The sequence below is a fragment of the Chanos chanos genome, chromosome 10 (assembly GCF_902362185.1).
Source record: "Chanos chanos chromosome 10, fChaCha1.1, whole genome shotgun sequence".
NCBI classification, from domain to species: domain Eukaryota; kingdom Metazoa; phylum Chordata; class Actinopteri; order Gonorynchiformes; family Chanidae; genus Chanos; species Chanos chanos.
This window is the reverse complement of record NC_044504.1, coordinates 18278924-18298753: the sequence shown is the minus strand read 5'-3', so window position 1 is coordinate 18298753 and position 19830 is coordinate 18278924. Positions and strand designations below refer to the sequence as shown.

The window sequence follows — 19830 nt, the reverse complement described above, 5'->3', positions numbered from 1 at the left end:
TTGTGACCAATGATGTAAGCGTTCCTAATCCCAGCTCTGTAAACACGTGCAGCAAGAGAACAAGCACACTGTGGCTGATCAGGTTTATTTGATCTGTTTATCAAAGACAATGCCCAACATAAAATATGAAACGTTCTTCATGGTCGACTAAAACCTGTATTACAACAAAGTTGTCACCAACACATCATCTTCATAATCATCATCATCATCATTATTACTGATATTAGTATCTTAATAATGTTCCAATTGAGGTGTAATTTTCTCTCTCTTTTTTAAGAATGTAATAACATTAAAATATCTTTAAAAAACACAACAGACAGAAATGTTATGAATAAGACACAGGAATGGAGTGGCTGTGTGGATTCTGTGTTTCCAGGTTGGTCCATAAGGCTCTGGATCAAGAACAAGGCTGGGGGGTGGAGCGGGGATTGGGGTCAAAATACCAACATTTGGCAGATGTGTGGGCCGTTAACCATCTCAGGCACCGTATTAAGATTCACATACTGCGTGTGTACACTCACACACTGTGCTCACGCACCCGCACACACTCACACACACACTCACACGAACGCACACACAGACATGCACGCACGCACACAATGACAACTTGGAAAAAAAGCAAGAGTCACTTCTTTAAAAAGCACAATATGGCAGAGAAAAGTAATAGCACGTGGGCGGAGAGAATGAGTTGAGTCAGTCAGTGGAGGAGTGATGGTGTGAGTGCCGAAAAGGAGAGGGGGTAGACAAGACAGAAGACTGAAATGCGTAGATACAAGAGAATATCCAGTCAAGGTCCAGAGGAGAAGAGAAAACAGCACGGGTGGAAGAAAATACATGAAAAATGAAACAAAAAATGGAGAGAGTTCTCTTCTGTGGTTCTCTGGTCATCTTTGTTCAGTTTTCAGTCGGAAGTGTGTCTTTCTTGTTTGTTTGCTTGTTTTTTTTTTTTTTTTTAAATAAATGTATTCCTTCATTGAATCGGAGATGGGTAAATAAGTACCTTGAGTACAGTGCTTCCGTTTCTTACTTTTCGTTCTGTTCTTTACCACAACCCTGATGGTGTTAACCAGTGAGAGTGTTTGAGTCATTGCTCCAGGATGTCAGGGACAAGTTCAATACCCTGTAGATAACCTTCAGACACAACACCACACATACACGACACGCACACGCACACGCACACGCAAATGCACAAGCACGCGCACGCGCACACACACACACGCACACACACACTCACACACCCCTGAACATACACGCACGCGCACACACACACACACACACGCACACGCACACACGCACTTACACACAAAAGTGCATTCCTGGAGGTGTGGGGCTCCCCTCCACAGTACTTGAGCAGCAGCGTTCTATCTCTGTCTCACTCTCTACTGTTTGAGAAGTTTGTCTGCTTCAGGGTAAGTGGGATATTTCACTGTCTCTATCTTCTCTTTGACTTTATAGGAAGGGTAGAGGCCTGTGCGGCCTGTTTTGCGGTTGATGCCTTTGGAGTAGCCGTCCCAGTGGTTGCCAGCCACCCCGATGATGTCACCGGGTTCTAGGGGGATGTCCTCTGCGTTTCGGGGCTGGTGGGGGTATATGGCGATCTGGTTGTGGGCGTTCTGACCTCCAAAGTAATATATATCGTCCAGAGAGTGGAAGTAAGACGAGGCATCCGGGTGCAGGGTTTGCATGATCTCATAGGCCACGCGACATACCTGCAAACAGAGATAGCTGTTTAAGACTTCCACACAAAATACACACTCTTTTTCTCACAGAAAAGAAACTAAAGCTTTCAGCCTTGACATGATGTACATATATGTCATACAGACACTATGACTCAGTGAACTATGGCAAAAGTTTTGACAAGAATCAGATGATTCATAACTTGAGGGTTTTATTTTTTTTCTCTACAGTTATAGAGTTTATGAGCTGACAAAAGCTGAGAAGGATTTAAGGCAAAGGGTTTGAACTAAAAAGCTTTAGCCTGGCAGTAGTCAAAGACTGAAAAGGGAAGGGTCACCTGTGAGGAGAAGGTACAGACGAGGAAATTGGTCTGTGACAGGAAGTGGATGTCCAGGATAACTCCCCTGAGTGAATTCTCAGTGTAGCGGTTATGCAGACCAGCCGACCATGAGATGGAGTTATCACTGATGAACTCATAGTCAGGATATCTGAGATACACACACACACACACACACAGAGAGAGAGAGACACACAAATCCATTACACACATACAACATACACCTGTGGCATATTTGTTTACCTAACTGGGAAACAATTTGGAGGGCTGAGAGAGTTTTCAAGGATTACAAAGCTATATCCAACAAAAGCACACACACACACACACACTCACTTGGACTTGGCTTCCTGCAGTAGTGAGGGGTCATCAGTGGCCAGGTAAACACGTTTCTTGTCTACATGCATTCGTCTGGCCAAGCTCTGGAAGTGGTCCTCCACATGTACCATGTACTCCTCTATAGGATGGAAGGCTGCCTCTGTTCCCACTTTATCAGTCCTACGCACATGCACCCTGCATACACAGATACAGACTGTGTTACTCCGTGTGTGAGTGCATGTGTGTGTGTATATGTGTGTGTGTGTGTGTGTGAGGATGAGCTAGATGACTGACACACTGTCCCCTGAGTGCTGTATAATGCAAACAGAATGAAAAACACCTCTACATGCCTGTGGAGACAGCAGAATACTCTATTACCATGGCTGTGAATTTTGAAGCCTCTTCCCATGAAACTATGGGGCAAGCAGTGTGACAGGCTTAAGATATTCATCTAATGTATGTGCTTTTTCTCCTCCCTTTTCACTCAGTCACTTCAGCTCATCCAGTCATCATTCCCTTTAGTTTTTCATCTCCTCTTCATACTTTTTATATCAACCCGATTTTATTACTGCTACGGCAGTAACCATTTACATAATTTCACAATAATATTGTCACTTACATAATTAATATTCTAATTATGTTTCAATGTTGTAAAAATAAATGCATGTTAATAAAGAGTCACTGAATTGAACTGGGATGAGTGTGAGAGAGATAGAGAGAGGTAGAGAGAGAGAAAGAGAGAGAGAGGGAGAGAGATTGATGGTGTGTAAAGAGAACATTGTCCGAGTGGAGTAGAGTGTGTGGTGTTTAGTTGTGATGGATAGCAGGTAGGATGATGATGCTAGTTGGGTCTATGAGAACCGCTCTCACACTGTCTCTCTCTTTCCAGGCTCATCTCAGAGCTCTGCTGTGTTCTCCCTCTGATCCACCCTCTCAACTATAACTAAACCATAAGACCCCTGACCTGCCATTACACACTGTAAGTCTCAAACACACTCAATACCAAAGTCTATGTCTCTGCTCAAAGAATTTACTACATTACAGTTATCACCCGGCTGGTAGCAAGGTCATGGAACAACATAGCACTCAGCAGAAAACTCAAGGAATTTAACTGAGACTCTGGTATCAAGCATCTCAGGTAAATCATAAGGTGACAGAATAAGGAGCTGTGGTGAATCAGACATCATACTGGCTGAGTCAATTGGCAGCTGATAGATCAGAGGCTGGCTCCAGGTCTCTTACCCTATGACAGGATGTTTGAAGCCCAGCCTGGCAGTGGCCTCCTGGATCTCCTTATCCAGCCAGGCCTGCGGTCGAACTAGGTACTTCACAAACTGTGACACCCACCAAACAGATGGGTCACCATGGAGACGGTGGAGGCGATCGGCCAGGTCCTCTGGGATGGCCAGAGGCAAGTAAGGTGGACGAGGATGCAAGCTGTCCACTATGGGCAACTCTATCACCTGCACGTCACGATCATTGGCTTCACCTACAGAACAAGATATAAAGATAGACAGAGAGAAGGGGAGGAAATGTGGGTAAATGATCTGTTCTTGATTAAAACTGTCAGTTCCCTCTTATAAGTGTGAGGTGCTGGGACTAATTCTTATATGGCTTGTACGTGCTCTTCCAATAAAATACCTATTTACAATCATCAAATCAGCAATGTTCAAGACTAGAGATGGCATATGTGAGTTAGTACGTATGACAGAGGAGAGAAAGAACAAAATGAAGGACAAAACAAATACATTTCTCTCTTTGGTTTATAGATTGTAATGCTATTCCTTTGCGATGGGGGGAAAAAAAGAGAAATCAATGTTCTTTTAAAGTAAAGTGAGGCTCTGCACCAACCGAGCCCCAAAAAAGACAGTTAAAACTAATTACCCGTTTTACCATGAAAAAAAGAGAAGAAAATAATTTATCAAGCCAAAATAAAAGCCTTTAAAGATAACAAATTGAGAAAGAGCATGCACTCACCCAACTGTGCAGAATTTAAATCATGCTTGGCATTAAATATTAAAACGTATTTTTTTTCTTCCCCTCATATAAAGAAGTATTTAAAAAAAAAATTCCCCAGTCGTGCTTATATAACCTTGCTGTCAGCTCTTTGCGGGGGGACTGGGTTTTTCTGCCCTGATTTTTTTCTCTTTTTTTCCAGCTCAGCTCTCCTCACTGCACTGATAAGCCTGTTCCCCCTCCCTCCCCACCCCCAGCCCATCTTAGCCTCATTAGGGCACCAAGAGAATCTAAATTACATCTTGTCCTGGCATCCTGATGAAGAAATTGGAGGGGGTTTGAAGAAGGAGGTTTCTTTATCATTTTTAATTTATGGTGTGGGTCGATGTATATATGTTTGTGTGTATGTGTGTTGTGTCTGCATGTGCGAACGTGCTTGTATTTTTTTGTGTATCGTGTGCATGCGTGTGTGCGTGTGTGTGCTTGTGTGTTGCTAAGGGCTTTTCTTCCTCTCTGACCCCTATAGGACCATACAGCACTAGCTTGTTATCTATGCTGTGAGCCCGCTGCTAGTACAAAGTTCAGTCATTCAAAACAACATTAACTATCTGGACTCTCAGTCCTCTGTCCCTCAATGTTATCACTCCTCTATCTTCCTCTTATATCTTTTTCTTTGTTCTATGCCTATAAACACGTGTATCCACACACATATATAAAACAGGCCCATACACAGCCACATACAAACATTCACACACAAAAATACATTTTCCCATGCGTACTTCTAACACCCGCTTCCCCTTTCTTTTTTTTCCTCTCCCTCTCTCCATCTCTATCAGAAAGCTGGAGGAGGTGTTTCATAGGCAGGGATAGAGCAGGAAGCCAAGCCTTCATAACAAAAGGCAAGGGAAACACTGTCCTGAGGGAGGACAGGAGCAGAAAGAAAGAGAGAAAGAAAGCACAACTCTGTTTTGAGGTCACTTCTTTCATGTTTAGAAGGCATTAGTTTCTTCCCTGAGGCATCTCTGAGATGCAAAGAGAAAGAAAGAAAGGAAGAAAGACAGAAAGAAAGAAAGAAACCGAGAGAGAGCGAGAGAGAGAGAGAGAGAGAGAGAGAGACACATAGCTAAAATGCATGAGACTGCTACAGTGTATCTCACTTTCCTTTCCGGTTAGGCAGCTTGTGAGACTAATCTGACACTGTATTGTACTGCATCCCCTTATGGTTTTGTTTTATTCCTCACTAGGTCTGTTGTCCTGGAGACAGCTTAGAGGAAACAGGTGTACGTCAGGCTAAAGGAGGGGTTGTCTCTGGGAGTTGGATTTAGATAACCTCTGTTCCATAGTGAATCCGCTTATCAAATCATCATCCAAAAAACAAAAACACAAAAAAAACAGTATAGGCCCACAGAATGGTGACTGTGAGAGAGTACTGCAATATCATCTGAAATGTACTCTAACCAGTGCTGTCTGCATGCAAAACTGGTGTCGTTTTAATGACACAGCACAGAATAAGAAGGTACCTCAGACTCACATCTGCAGTCAATGCAGTCAATGCAATGTTCTCTAAATACAATTTTGGATCATGTTTTGAGGCCATAATGCACTAAAGTTGTAAACAATCAACTACCATTCTACCCATTCTCTCATCCATCCACCCAGCCGTCCATCACTTCAATTATCTCCTATCGTGACGGAATAACTAATGAAAATTCATCCTGTTTGACTGACCAGACCAGTGTCCAGTTGAGGCTCCGTTGCGGTCAGTGCACGTGTCGCTGACGGGTTTGAAGACGGTCTCCCAGCCACCGGTGGCGTAGCGCCAGTTCTGTGACTCCAGAATGAGTGTCCGCTGGGTACCGTAGGCGATCATAAAACAGTAGACCACATGGTGCAGCTGACAGCCGTAGCCGCAGCCCTTGTTGATGTTGCATACTAGCTTGCGTGCTTTGCTGCAGTCCTGCGGATTCTGCATGCAACGAAACATTAAACCTGTTAGAGTGTCTAGAGCGGAGCACGTAGCAGAGATGTTTCAGTGTCTCAGAATGTACTGAAGCTGGTTTATATTTTTGTGAAAACACTCCGGTCAGAAATAGTGGGGGAAACAGAAAAGAGAGACAGAGAGGGGCGCTGCTTGTATAGGTAGGCAGAAGTGCAGAAAGTCTCCCACTACCCCTAGAGTGGGTGGGAAAGAGTGAAGTCAAGAATGAAGAACAGCTAGTGCAAGAGAGTGAAAAAGTGGGAAAACAAAGGCACAAGGACAGAGAAAAGGGAAAGAGAAGGAAAAAGGAAAAAATGGGAGAGCGAGAGAGGGAGAGAGAAAGAGAGAATGTGTAGGCGCAGAGGAAGAGAGCGCTACAGATGAAAGATGAATGAGAGGAAAGGGGTGAGACATTCAGGCCTGGTTCTGGTACTCCATCACAGACACACACTCTCTGTTATCAGCAGCTTCTCCACCCAGCCAGACTCACTCCATCTGACTAATCACACTTCAAGTCTCATTAGCGCTCATTAACCAGCCGCCTCCATCTACTGCTACGGCTTGGCTATGCTCTCCATTAACACTACGCCCACACACACACACACAACACTAGTCAGAGCAGTGATGGATAACCTCTGATATAGGATTAGTGGTTCAGAATTAGTTAAGATTTATAAACCAGGACTAAAGACAAAGGACTCACCATAACAGTCCAGAAATACAGTGCTAGCGAAGCAGTGTTAATAAAGCAGGGCTACTGATACACAACTTTTAACACAGATGGTTAGAAAGATCACACATCCAGCACTGGTGACATGGGACAAGAGAGAAAGGGGCAGTGAGAATAGACTAATGATAAGGGACCAGTGGTACAGGATGACACATAAGAGATGGAGGGCCATTACTACACAGCTCTAGTATTAATAGCCCAGTGTGTGATATAGGGAAGAAGATACAGGACTGCTGACTAGCAGGTGAGGGTTTAGTGAGATCTAGAGGTTTACAGTGTTGTTCAAAGTCCAAACACAAGCCCATGTTCCCCTATCTGCTGTATATAATAACATTTAAGCTCTGATTGTGTAACCTGCCAGCTCAGCTGTGCCTCTAGGTAGAGAAGCACATGGCCAGGCCAAGGGAAGTTCTGCTCTGATGATTAGAGCCAGTGTGTGACTGTATTGTTGTGGCTGCTGAATGACAGTTTACTTCCTTTTACAGAGCTGAGAGCCTTGCACCAACACAATTACAGGCTTGTCAGTGGAAGAGAGAGAGGAAAAAACATCAGTGCTGTGGTAGCACATTCCTGAGGGGTTGCGGGCGAAATAGAGCAGGGACAGAACTGGCCCACTCTCTCCTCATCATAATCCTGTTAAGAACTGACAGAAGCTGATGTGTACAGACAGCTAATAGAGGGCAAAGGAACAGAGAGCAAGTTATGGAGAGAGAGAGAAACAGTGAGAGTGAGACTGAGAAAAAGAAGTGAGAGAGAGAGGGGGGGGCGGGGGGAGAGACAGAGAGAGAGAGAGAGAGAGGCTTTACCTGCAAGTAAGAAATTCTGTTTTGTACTAGGTTGGACAGGTCCTTGGCCTCTTTCTCTCTCCAGTCTCCTGCTCCATCCACCTGACTCAAGAAGTAAAGGTCTGCCATGATGGACCTAAAGATCAAAGGTCAAACCTCAGGGTCAATACCACAAAACCACATAAAATGAGGGTCGGGCTAAATTATGTGCTGAAGGTGCTAATGAGAAAAAGATAAAATGAATTATAAACGGTGTTTTAATATGCATATAGTGCTAATGTGGGGGGCAATGCATTCCAGTCCACTGCTCTCATTTGACCTGTGTGGGTAACTGCATGATTTGTTATCAGTCCTTTAGAGATAAATACACAGCCCTATTCTCTGTGACCAAACACCCCATTATAAAATCCATAAAGTAATTAGAAAACCTATAGTTTGGAATGTAATGCTACACCCACAGTAATCAGAGTCAATTAAAAAGTAATTAAGATGGAACAACATTCGGGGGGCAAATAGGGAAAGTCAATTTCCTTCAAAGGAAAATCAGGGCAGATTGGAGAATGTGTGATACAAGGTTCAGTCAGGTGGAGTCAAAATTTACAGATTTAAACCTTGCTGAAAGTTTGATTCAGCGTGTTGCGAAACAAAACACCTTGTTGGATGGATGGATTAATTTCAATGGTCATTGTGCCCTGTTCATTATGCAAAAATAGTGACTTCTCATTAACAAATCAGAACTGACGACTCAACAAAGCCACGCAATAAACACATTAAAACTCTGATGTATGTCCGATAGCACAGTTCCAAACAGGAAAAAGTGGAAGATGTTCATCTCAAACTAAATTGACTAAATTTCTTGGTCTTGCTTATTCTCGCTTATCATTGGTCTGTGAGAAGAAATAGGAGAAGGTGTGTAAAATCTGGATGAATATGTGTGTGTGTGTGTGTGTGTGTGTGTGTGTGTGTGTGTGTGTGTGTATGTGTCTGACCTCTGTTGATCCCCCAGGTCCTGCAGAAGAATGTCAATGTGTTTCTGTAGGTCTCCACTCTCCACGTGAGCCAGTTTCTTCACCTCACTGCGCACAAAGTACCAAAGTTCCCTGACACCATTCTCAATCTTCCTCCTCAGCTCTTCCTGGTACCTGCCCGGCCCTGCACACACACAGTAATACCCAGTAAGTCAACACTCAATTCAAGGGTCTTGCCATGAAAAATAAAAGGTGACACCCAGTACAAAAGTCATAGCACCTGAACAAGCGGAAAATCTACGGTTAACAACCTGCTCTCCATTGTTGGGTTATTAGCATATTTGAGTCATGTGTAAATGTTTGGACACACACTTAAGGCTTACGATTAAGTGCTACATCACATTCATTTCTATTCAATGCCAAACACATATTAAGAGTTTAAAAAGAGCCTTCAACCAACACATACTGTAAAGTCATCAGAGAACTCAGATATTTTCAAATTAGGAATGTGCCATATATTGGCATAAGAGTAAAATGTTTGAAGGGCCAGCCCGTACAAAGACAGTTCATAGACATGATTAACAGAAAAATCACTCACTGGGAACAACAGATGACCAGCAATAGACTAAAGTCCCTTAGTAAAAGTTGACACTTGGAGAGTAAGAATGTGACATTCTCTGCAGTAATGTTTAAGGGGCGTGTAGTGATAGACTCTACGACAGGATTAAAGATTAGAGTAACTAAATATCAGTGTCATTCAATTGGGCAAGCCAATGGCCTCAACACACACACACACACACACACACACAGACACACGCACACAAACCATTCACAAATGTGTGAAAATGCACTTCTGAAACACACACCTGTGATTATTTTAAACTGTGTTCCACTTTTCTTCCTTGAAAGGAAGGACAAACAAAAGACCCCCTGGCTACACAATGAAAACAGGTGACCCAGAAACAGACAGGTGTTTCCAAGTCTCTCTCCCTTTCTCTCTCTGTAGGGTGGTGCGTGTGTGTGTGTGTGTGTGTGTGTGCGTGCGTGCGTGTATTTGTCAGATTACTGTGAAGGACTTAAGATTTGTGCAAAGCTTTCCAACTTCAAAACCAGGAGTATACTCCCATTTCCACGATTTCCAGAGGACCCTTTCCATAAATATTTTACATGTATATGTATGTGTGTGTGTGTGTGTGTGTGTGTGTGCGCGAAGCAGAGGGTACAAGAGAGTGAAAGCAAATCATTCGGAGGCTCCCTGCAGTGATCTGATGTCCTTCAGTATGTGTGCGCACACACACACACAGACACACACACACAGACACACACACAAACACACAAACACACTCATTTTGCTCACAGACACAGATGAGTGCACACACCTCCCTTTTTCATCCATATTAAATACTTCCTAATAATATCCCGCATTTTTCTTCATCTTCTCTCTCCACTGCTCACGGTTAGAGCTTTGAAAAAAGCCCTAAACCGTTGGCTCTCAGCTGTTACTGTGTTTGCCTTTCTGCCAGTGAATGAGGCCGAGAGCCGCTCCCATCTCTTTTAAGAAGGCACAACTCTCTGTCTGCGTGTAGAAGTGTGTATCTGTTAATGTGTTTGCAGGTGTGCACACATGTGTTGCGTGTTGTGTGTTTGTACAGCGGCTCACCGTCTGAAGGAAGGCTGCGGTAGGAGTTGATCTGTTCTTTGGCTCTGATCAGCTGCTCCTCCAGAGTGCGCAGTCTCCCAGCAGCCCCTGGACCCATGTCTGCCTGGCCCTCAGGCAGCCTGACAAAGACAAAGAGAGACACAGAGAGTTAGTTGGGCTCAGTGGTGTCAAGTGTGTTTGGTTTTCAGAAGCCCATGTTCACACATTTGTGAATGGTTGTAAGAGAATATGTGTGTGTATGTGTGTGTTTGTGTGACTGGCATTCTAGGTCAAGGTGAATTGTGGTTGGCTGATTTCCCAGGGGGCACTGGTCCACATTCCCAGTGCCAATTTAATGCAATGATCAGTTGCTGTGCCGACCGCAGGCAATTCATTTGGTGGCAGGAGCTATTCATCACACACACACACAAACACACATACAATGACCTGGGTCTGTCCAGAGCAGGACTTCTAACCAACACACACCAGCATCCTCCACTCTGTAAACTTCATTACCCACAAACTTCCAAAGCACTTATACTCTATCATTCAGTCTCCCTGCTACATGTAAAATATGGGAGGAGTAACTTTAAAGGACAGCTTGCATCTTCACAAACATACACACACATACATACACATGCACACGCCACACGCCACAGCGGGCAGCCGTGGTCTAAAGGGTAGAGAACCGGGCTTGTGACTGGAGGGTTGCCGGTTGCACATATGTGTTGCGTGTTGTGTGTTTGTACAGCGGCTCACCGTCTGAAGGAAGGCTGTGGTAGGAGTTGTGCCCTTGAGCAAGGCACTTAACCCCAATGCTCCCCGGGCGCTCACCAAGGAGGCTGCCCACTGCTCCCGCGTCTGGTGTGTGTTCACTACTGGTGTGTTGGATGGGTTAAATGCAGAGGACAAATTCACTGCTCACTGTTCACAGTGTGTGTGTGCAATCACTGAAACTTAACTTATGTATCAGGCAGATCAGAATAAGAGAAAAGCAGTCTCTTTGTTGTGTCACTGTGGAGAAGCCTGTGCCCTAGCAGTGCTATTACTGTGGGAATGTATGCCAGTCAAATCTGTTAGAGAGTGAATGAGAGTACATAAAGCCAGGACAATGTTATCAAAGCTGCTCCAAAATGGATGGCAAAATGTAGGGTTTTTTATTCTTTTTCATATTGCAAACTTTCTATTTCACCTGACTTGACTAGTCAAACAAACCACAGCTATAGTACAACAGTACATGAAGAGAGAAAGAGGGAAAGAAATAGTGTTAGAGAGTGATAGAGAGAGACAGACAGGGAGAGAGAGAGAGAGAGAGAGAGAGAGAGGGAGAGAGAGAGAAAGAGGGAGAGAGAGATGGAATTGGGAAAAAATTGCACTGTCAGATATTTATGTCACAATTGGCTGCCTCTGGACAAAATATGTAGGCAAAAGGAAGCATAAAGAAAAGAAGAGAGAGAGGGGGGTTAGAGAAAGCCAGTAAGTGAGAGGAGGGGGAAAAGAGAGAGTGGTAGAGGGAGAAAACAGACATTAAATGTTTTGAGTGTTTGAATGATATGTAATAGACACATTGGGAAGGAAATGGCTGCACCTCAGAGGTCTGCACCTCTGAAAATAAAAACAATACCAAATATGCATACTTGAATCCAACTGACCCTGGCTATGTGTATATACATAACTGTGTGTCTGTCGACTACACTTTAGGGACATTGAACTTTACTTTGGGGTGACTCAGACAGAAACAGTTCTGTATTTATCCACGTTGTTGGGAGTTAAACAGAATCTGGCCTGAGGGACAAAAGATGCAGCAGAGGCCATCCTGTCATACATACTCTCTCTATCTCTCTCTCCGCCACTCTTATTCTCATTGTCACATAGTGACACAGGTTACACCTGCATTTACGTGGATGATGTAATCAGTGCACATAGACACACACTGTGTACACAATCACTCACAATCTGTTCTGTCCAATTTGACTGAACACATCAAATCTGTGTAAAGAGAATCCATGCATAGACAACGATCAAAAGAAAAACAAAGACTGGCAGAAGGAAGGAGTGAGGCACAGTCACACACACACACACACACACACACACAGACACAGACACAGACACAGACACAGACACTGCATATTGCAATTTAAGGAATAAATTAATACATTCTGTAGTTGTTTCGAGATACAACAGGCACACTGCAACCACATCAAGGCTTGGTATGTTGACTTCAGTGAAGCAGTGACCTGGACACATACTTATGTGTGCTGTACGTGGTCTGTGAATTGGAGGAATCACAAAGTACAAGGTGTCGTACCACTGACAGAAAAAATGTTGTGTTCAGTGTTTATGTGTGTGTGTATGTGTGTATGTGTGTGTGTGTGTGTGTGTGTGTGAGCACTGACCTGATTTGGAAGTCAAGACCTGAGTGCTATTGTTTAACCAACATAATAGGTCCAGAGGGATGTCAGTTGAAAGAAACAGAGGCTAAGTAGGGTCCCAAGTAAGAAATGCACTTCAAATTATTTTCTTGTGTACACCCTGCTAAATGTTTTTTTACAAATCTGGCACACATGCACATATGTGTTTGCATGATATTCACATGTTGTTTGTAAGTTATTCACAAGAGTGTGACTGCTTTTTAAGCCAGCTGCTATTTGTTGTAATTATAATTTCTTTTATTCAGAGCTCCAACAAAGAGTTCAGCAATTAGTCAGTTTTCAGGTGGCACTAATGGGTTGTCAGTGGATCCAGAGATCAGAATTTCCATGGTAATATTCACTGCTGAGGCAAGACCAAAATGTTATTGGTTCCTCAGTTTACCAAGCATGGCTGTTTGAAAGCGGTTTGGTTGGCTGCCAAGTTAGTAGAATGAAGAGTAGATGACAATGATGTGGATGATTTAATGCATATGATGAGGTTTTTGACAGAAATGGCAAAAGATTCTCTTTTTTTCATGCAGATAAAACACATACCTCGCGTGAGGTAGGCTGTTTGTGTCGGTGTATCTGGTTTTTCCATCTCCAGAATGCCCAACTGTACTTTATACGTTGTATGATAAAGAATGTAAACATTCATTCTTATCAGGAGGAACCCATCTGCTACACAGGACAAAGTCCACTTCCTCCTTCCTCTCTCTCCCTCTCTCTCTCTCTTTTCCTTCAGTTATTTCTCAACTTTTATCATCCTTTCTCCATTGTCAGACACACTCACACACATACCTGCACACACACACAAACACACACACAGACAAAGAGAGAGAGAGAGAGAGAGAGAGAGAGAGAGAGAGAGAGAGAGAAGGAGAGACAGAGAGAGTGGGAGGGCAACACAGTGTATAAAAAACAGGGTTTCTCAGACTAAAGCTGTCTGGGGTCCTTCAGGGCACAGCTGGGTGGCTGTGGTAGTGCCTGACCGGATTACAGAGGCTCAGGATGAAATGGCATTAACATTGTGTGCTACCAGATCTCCAGTCCATCAGAAAACAAGAAAACAAGTACAATACATGGACAGAGAGAAGATAAGACACGTGGACAGAGACACAAATACACACAGCTCTCCCCTAAACGTCTGATAGAGCTCTGCTGCTCTGTATGTGAACCTGTCATCTCTGCAGGTGGGGTCCACTCCTGCTCATCACTGCATCACAATTTATTACCAAAGCTCCAGGCTTCTGTGGGAATGAATGTATGTATGTGTGTGTGTGTGTGTGTATGAGAGAGAGAGAGAGAGAGAGAGAGCCATGCAATACTCTTTCATCATCCTGTCTGCCACCCCTCCAGAATCAATCATTGTAACCCTGCTCTCTTGCATTGTCACTCATCCCACAAGCCACAGCCCAGCATCTGCTGAGCTAATCATTACTCTCTCAGTGTGAGTGTGAATGTGAGCATCTGTGTGTGTGTGTGTGTGTGTGTGTGTGTGTTTCTGTGTGTGTCTGAGGGTGGATAATGAAAATGATAGACAGCCATGCTCAGGGGAGGGAGGTGTAAAAAAAAGATAGATGCTATCCGGTCTTTAATTTACTCTAGAGTCAATACAGGATAAAGATAAATGCAAGGGTCTCTTTCAGCTCTGTTCACTGACTGTGCATTATCAGGGGGTGGGTATCAGAGCTGAGTGTGTATTTTCAGGGAGGGCATATGAGTGAATTGGGGATCTGAGCTGAATGAAGTTAACAACAGAATGACTGGCCTGAGTGTGTGTTCTCTGGCAGTGCAGATACGAGCTGCACGCACACACACACACACCATATGCTCTGCACAAACACTCTAAGCACAATGCCCTAGCTACTAAGGTCAAACTGAGGTCTCTACTACAATGTACTCTCTCTAAATTCATATTTAAATTGTCTTATTGGTATGACAGGACTACAACTGCGAGAGCAATAGCCAAATGATAAAAATAAACTGATATACAAATATATGACAAGAAAAAAGAAATAAGGTCAAAAACACATGGGAAATGTAAATAAATGTATAAACAATAAACTTTATCGCTGTCCAAGTTTGTCCAAAGGCTTTCCCATAGATTGCGACAAACTGCTGCTTATCTAGCTGCTCTTACTATTAATCTTGCATGTTCTCCTAATAGGTGAGTCAATTTTATTTTACTGGGCATGGCCATAAATTTTGGCATTATATATAATCTGAGAAAGGAAGATTAAATTATCTGCTTGTTGACAAAGTGTAGCAGGAAATGTTCCTTTGTTTCTACCTCTCTATATGTGCAGAAAGAGCAGAGCCTTCCTCCATTGGCCAGCAAGGTCTGCCTATGGACAGCCTTCTTCAATGGCCAGAGTGTAGTCACTTAGTCTGTATTTAGTCAGTGTCTCCCTCAGCCTGTGATGAGTCTCTCTCTTTCTCTCTCTCCTTTCTCTTTCCCTGTCTCTCTTTTTCAAACACTTCACTCTAGAAATGCCAACAATTTCTTTTCTCACCTGTCATATCTCTCCTTATCTTGTCTCTTTACCTCTACTTACCATTTCTACTATTGCTCCAACATTGCTTTCTCTCATTGCCTGGGCTATTCATCCCATCATCCATCCATCCCATCACTTCTCCTTTTTTCTCTCTTTCATTCCTTCAATCCTCCATTTTATTGTATTTTATTGTGACAGAATTTGAATAGCAAAGGAGACAGAGAGATCCTCCTCAGACTAAATAAAGCTGAGTGCTAAGTAACGGCATTCTTCCAAACAAGGCAAACACGTTGCTGTTTAACAACTACAGTAGCAGTCACCTGAGGGACAGTGAGATGTCAGCCACTGTGGGCCAGAGCTGAGTATAATAATACATTTAATACATTATCATAGCAAACAGTGGAGCTGTAGCTCTGTAGACAGAAACTCAGCATGGCAAACAGCAGACTTTGGACATTAGCACTGCAAACAGGTTCTGATTGCAGTATGCACTCACTGAGGGAATGACAGCAGGAGAGTTCTGACAAGACCAGATGAATAATTAAGAACCAAGGCTCATGGCAGAAAAATCTGCCTTCTCCCTCCTTGCATAAGCCAGGTACAGTCCCCATCACTAGGGGAACTGGTAAGTGATAACCTGTAAATGTCAGGTGTGTGTGTGTGTGTGTGTGTGTGTGTGTGTGTGTGTGTGTGTGTGTGAATAAGTCATCTGTATCCATGTTAAGGAGCTGAGTGCAATTCCTCTCCATGTCACTGAATGCAGCAAGGCCACTTAATGGACCTCATCTCTATATATATCTTAACCACTTTGTGTGTGTGTGTGTGTGTGTGTGTGTGTGTGTGTGTGTGTGTGTGTGTGTGTGTGTGTGTGTGAGTGCTCGGTGGAGTGGGGTGAGGGGAGTAGGGCGATGTGTAAGTGTGAATGCCTTCACTTGCTTGCCACATTAATACAGAAGAATTTTCATTGTAAATACAGTTATGAATTTAGTCATAGGTGAGAAGCAACACACAGATAAGGAAGTATAAAGACACAGCAGGGCTAAAGGAGTCACACTGTCACACCACAGTTTCAATAAATGCTTGAGTCAAAGAACACACGCACACATGCACACACACGCGCACACACACACACACACACACACACACACACACACACACACACACACACACACACACACTATTCAACATCTAGTCAAATCATGTGTAACACATCATGATAACTGCATCACTTCATTATATAAACTATGTAAACTATGCCTGGAGGTCAACATAGAGCTTATGATAAGCAAAGTAGATACTTATCCCATCTCTCATACAGACAGTGCTAACTTGTTATGTCCCAACCTGAGAGCCATGTGGAAGCATTAGTGTGAGTGGTGACAAATGATGATTGACAGGTGACACGGAGTAATAATAACCATACTTTATAGACAATCTTACCTGTTACAGACACATGGACATTTAATGTTTCATTTATCGACACTTGATGCACATTATTCACACTCAGGGCATTGGAGATTTGCCCCAAGCACATTTTCCAAGTAATTTTGTAAGAATACATTTTGGGATGAGCTTCAAGCAGTTGAATAATTGTGTTACAACAGAGAGAAAAAAGAAGAAAGTAGTAAGACACATAAATATAGAAAGGGTAACAAAGTGAAAGAAACTGAGCTATGAAAAATTACACCATGTTCAGAGCAGAAAGACACAGTTGGCGTGGTTAAGAAAAACAGACAGACAGGTAGAAAGACAGATAGATAGATATACTGATGGATAGATAGATAGACAGACAGACAGACAGATAGATAAAGGGCCAATAAAAAAGACAGAAGTTAAAAAGCTGACCAACCTAAGTGTCTCCGCCATGCGTCGCAGGTCTTCGTTCTGTTGTTTGAGTCGCTCCAGTTTGGCCAGAATCTTGGACAGCTCTCGGCTGGACCTCTCAGGGTGCTCACTATCACGCACCAGGTGCCCACCGATGTAAAAGAGCAGTGTGCCCCAGGCCAGCAGCACCAGCATGATCCAGCGCCATGACCCTGTCCACGGACGCATGGTGCCTGCTCTGGGGAGGGTACAGGGGTGGGGGTTGGGGGAGGGGTAAGAGTGCACTCCTGTCACAATACGCCCTCAGGCATGGCCACTACCACATGGCCCTATGGACGAAAGAGATGGGCCAAGGAAGAGCAGTCTGAAGCGAGGGTGGATGGTGATCTCAGCTTGTTGTGGTGACTGTAGACTTGCTAGTTAAATCATGACCACTAAAGCCAGGAGGAACCTGTCAGAAGTTTTGCCTGGTTTTTCTCTGCTCAGCTGAGGCATCTAATTAGTTAATCTCAACATCCATTTACAGTGTATCAAGGCTCCTGAGTTGATAGGTTTGTTGAAGGCTTCTTCTTCTAGACAGCTTGCTCATTGGAGTGCTCCAAAATACTTCTCTCTTTTCTCCAGATCCTGTCCAAACACATCAGAGAACGTATAAGATAACAGGCATGTTTAAACACACAAAGACATACATGGGTAAAATCAGGGAGGAACTATTGCACTTATCTGAGAGTTCCACCCTCCCAACCTCATTGTCTGTTCTAGCAAAAATCAGTCACTGCGCTGACACACTCGCTGCTAACTGCACCCATAAGATTACAGTGTCCCAGAGTCAATTTCAAATCAACCAGATGTCACGCTTGCAGATGAGGCTTAAGGCAAGTTAACATAATGGGATTCTGCATGAGGCAATCAAGACACTACACTGGAGGAGAGAGAGGGAGAAAGAGAGAGAGAGGAAATTGAGAGGATCTTCAGGCTCTATCAGGACAGGACGAATTCCAGTCTGACATACACAGACAAAACAACACACGTTTACCCACACACAAAATTACTAGCTGCAGAGCTTAGCCTACTTTGTCCTTTTACCTTTACCAATGCAACTGCGAAGACTTAGGCATGAATGCATACACCCAGACAAATATACATGTCCACACAGCGGTTGAGTCATTATGGATCTTTTGGGGCAGGTGCTAACAAAGATGGGATAACTCAGGAGTGATTGCAGATAATGGGTAAATGTTCCTTATTCATTACTCAGGCTTACAGAGAATACTTATCCTTCATTACTGGTGACAGGAGAACACAGAAATTGACTATGGATTTTTGCATGGGATATACAATGAATTATAGATTGTGGTTGTATACCGGTCTGGAAATCAAAGGCCACACTGGTTACTTTAATCAATACAATGACCTTCTGCTGGTGTCCAACATGATCCACCAGTTACCCCTCACTTAACTGGCCTATAGTGCTCCAGGTAGCTAAGCTGGTTTGACACAAACAAGTCGCACATATAAACATGCAAACAGACAAATGGATTTCTGTTTGATTTATATGAATCTATGATATCACGGAAGTAATTACCTGAGCTGTAACCTTTTGGTGGCATATTTTGGTCGATCCTTCAATTCAGGTTCTAGCTGCGAGGACATCACTGTTTGCACTGCATAATGGCAGGAGCCAGTTGATTAAAGTGCTGTTCTAATCCACACAGGGCAGTAAAACTGAAATGCACACCAGAAAACCTGAGCTGTGACTATACACCTCCTCAGCTGATAACTGAGTCCACTACCTCACTTTATCCTGCTTCACCAGTTGCTGAATTATTGAGGCAAGTGCAGTCGCCAGGCAACAATAAATACATTATTGGTCGCGTTTATGAGTCGCCTACGTGGCATGCTCGTCTCTGATTAAAGTTAAAGCCACTGCACAATAATTGTGTGATTTTAACCACTGAGTCTTAGATTCTTTATGTCTCCTTGTTGCTTCCCCACTACAAAAAAAGGAACAGAAACTCTCTTGCCTTTACAACAGCTCTCTGTAAAAGAAATCTAATTTTGATTGAGTGCCCTATTGATATCAAACTTTACAGAGATACACACAGCTCGGTACTTTAATTAAATCCTCTGTGATACCCTATAGTTATGAGGGGTGGAGTGTTCTGTTGTAGAAAAACTGCAGCAGGTCAAAAAGGAGAAATTTGAGAACTCTTTAATGCAGACCAAGAATACGCCAAATCCGTACTGCATGTCTTCAAAAAACAAACAAACAAACAGCCTCAATCTGGATGACATACATTCACACACATTATACTCTTCAGTTGTATAGACATTCTGGGAGTACCTGAGGGCCATGTTCCATTTCCCAGGTGATTCAGACCTTACTCTGTGCAATCAAGCCCTGTTTTTTTTTTTTCCTTGACATAAAGAGTCCAAATGCCCTCCAGGAACTACCTAACAATCACAACACTTCCATTTATTCTTTCATTTAATGAAAGGGTAAGATGTTTGCTTAAACACATCAACTTGCTGCAGGCCAGAACGCTGCAATGGGTCTGGTAATAATGGTGTAGATGCATGATATTTGTTTTTGGTTTTTTTTGTAAGGAGAAGAATAGAGCTATGTGGTGTCTGAGAGTGGATGTGGAGCAGTGGGCCCAGAGGGCTTCAGTCTGAGAGGTCTGAGTAAGACAGCAGGCTGCCTGATGTGGA

At 43.3% G+C, this 19830-nt stretch overlaps 1 protein-coding gene across 2 annotated transcripts; it reads right to left on the bottom strand.

Annotated features, from left to right (window-relative positions):
• Positions 1-1267: 1267 nt before the first annotated feature.
• Positions 1268-17346, bottom strand: fut8a (fucosyltransferase 8a (alpha (1,6) fucosyltransferase)). Of its 2 annotated transcripts, XM_030786695.1 has the most exons (10): positions 17144-17346; positions 10407-10525; positions 9058-9060; positions 8768-8930; positions 7800-7914; positions 6014-6251; positions 3572-3818; positions 2348-2524; positions 2015-2165; positions 1268-1709 (listed from the first exon to the last, which is right to left on the bottom strand). In XM_030786695.1, exons 1-10 carry the CDS (start codon positions 17344-17346, stop codon positions 1380-1382), a joined length of 1746 nt encoding a protein of 581 aa, XP_030642555.1. In that variant the 3' UTR covers positions 1268-1379. The 2 variants fall into 2 exon arrangements, with proteins under 2 accessions (XP_030642555.1, XP_030642554.1); XM_030786694.1 differs by lacking the exon at positions 9058-9060.
• Between the last annotated feature and the right edge of the window lie 2484 nt (positions 17347-19830).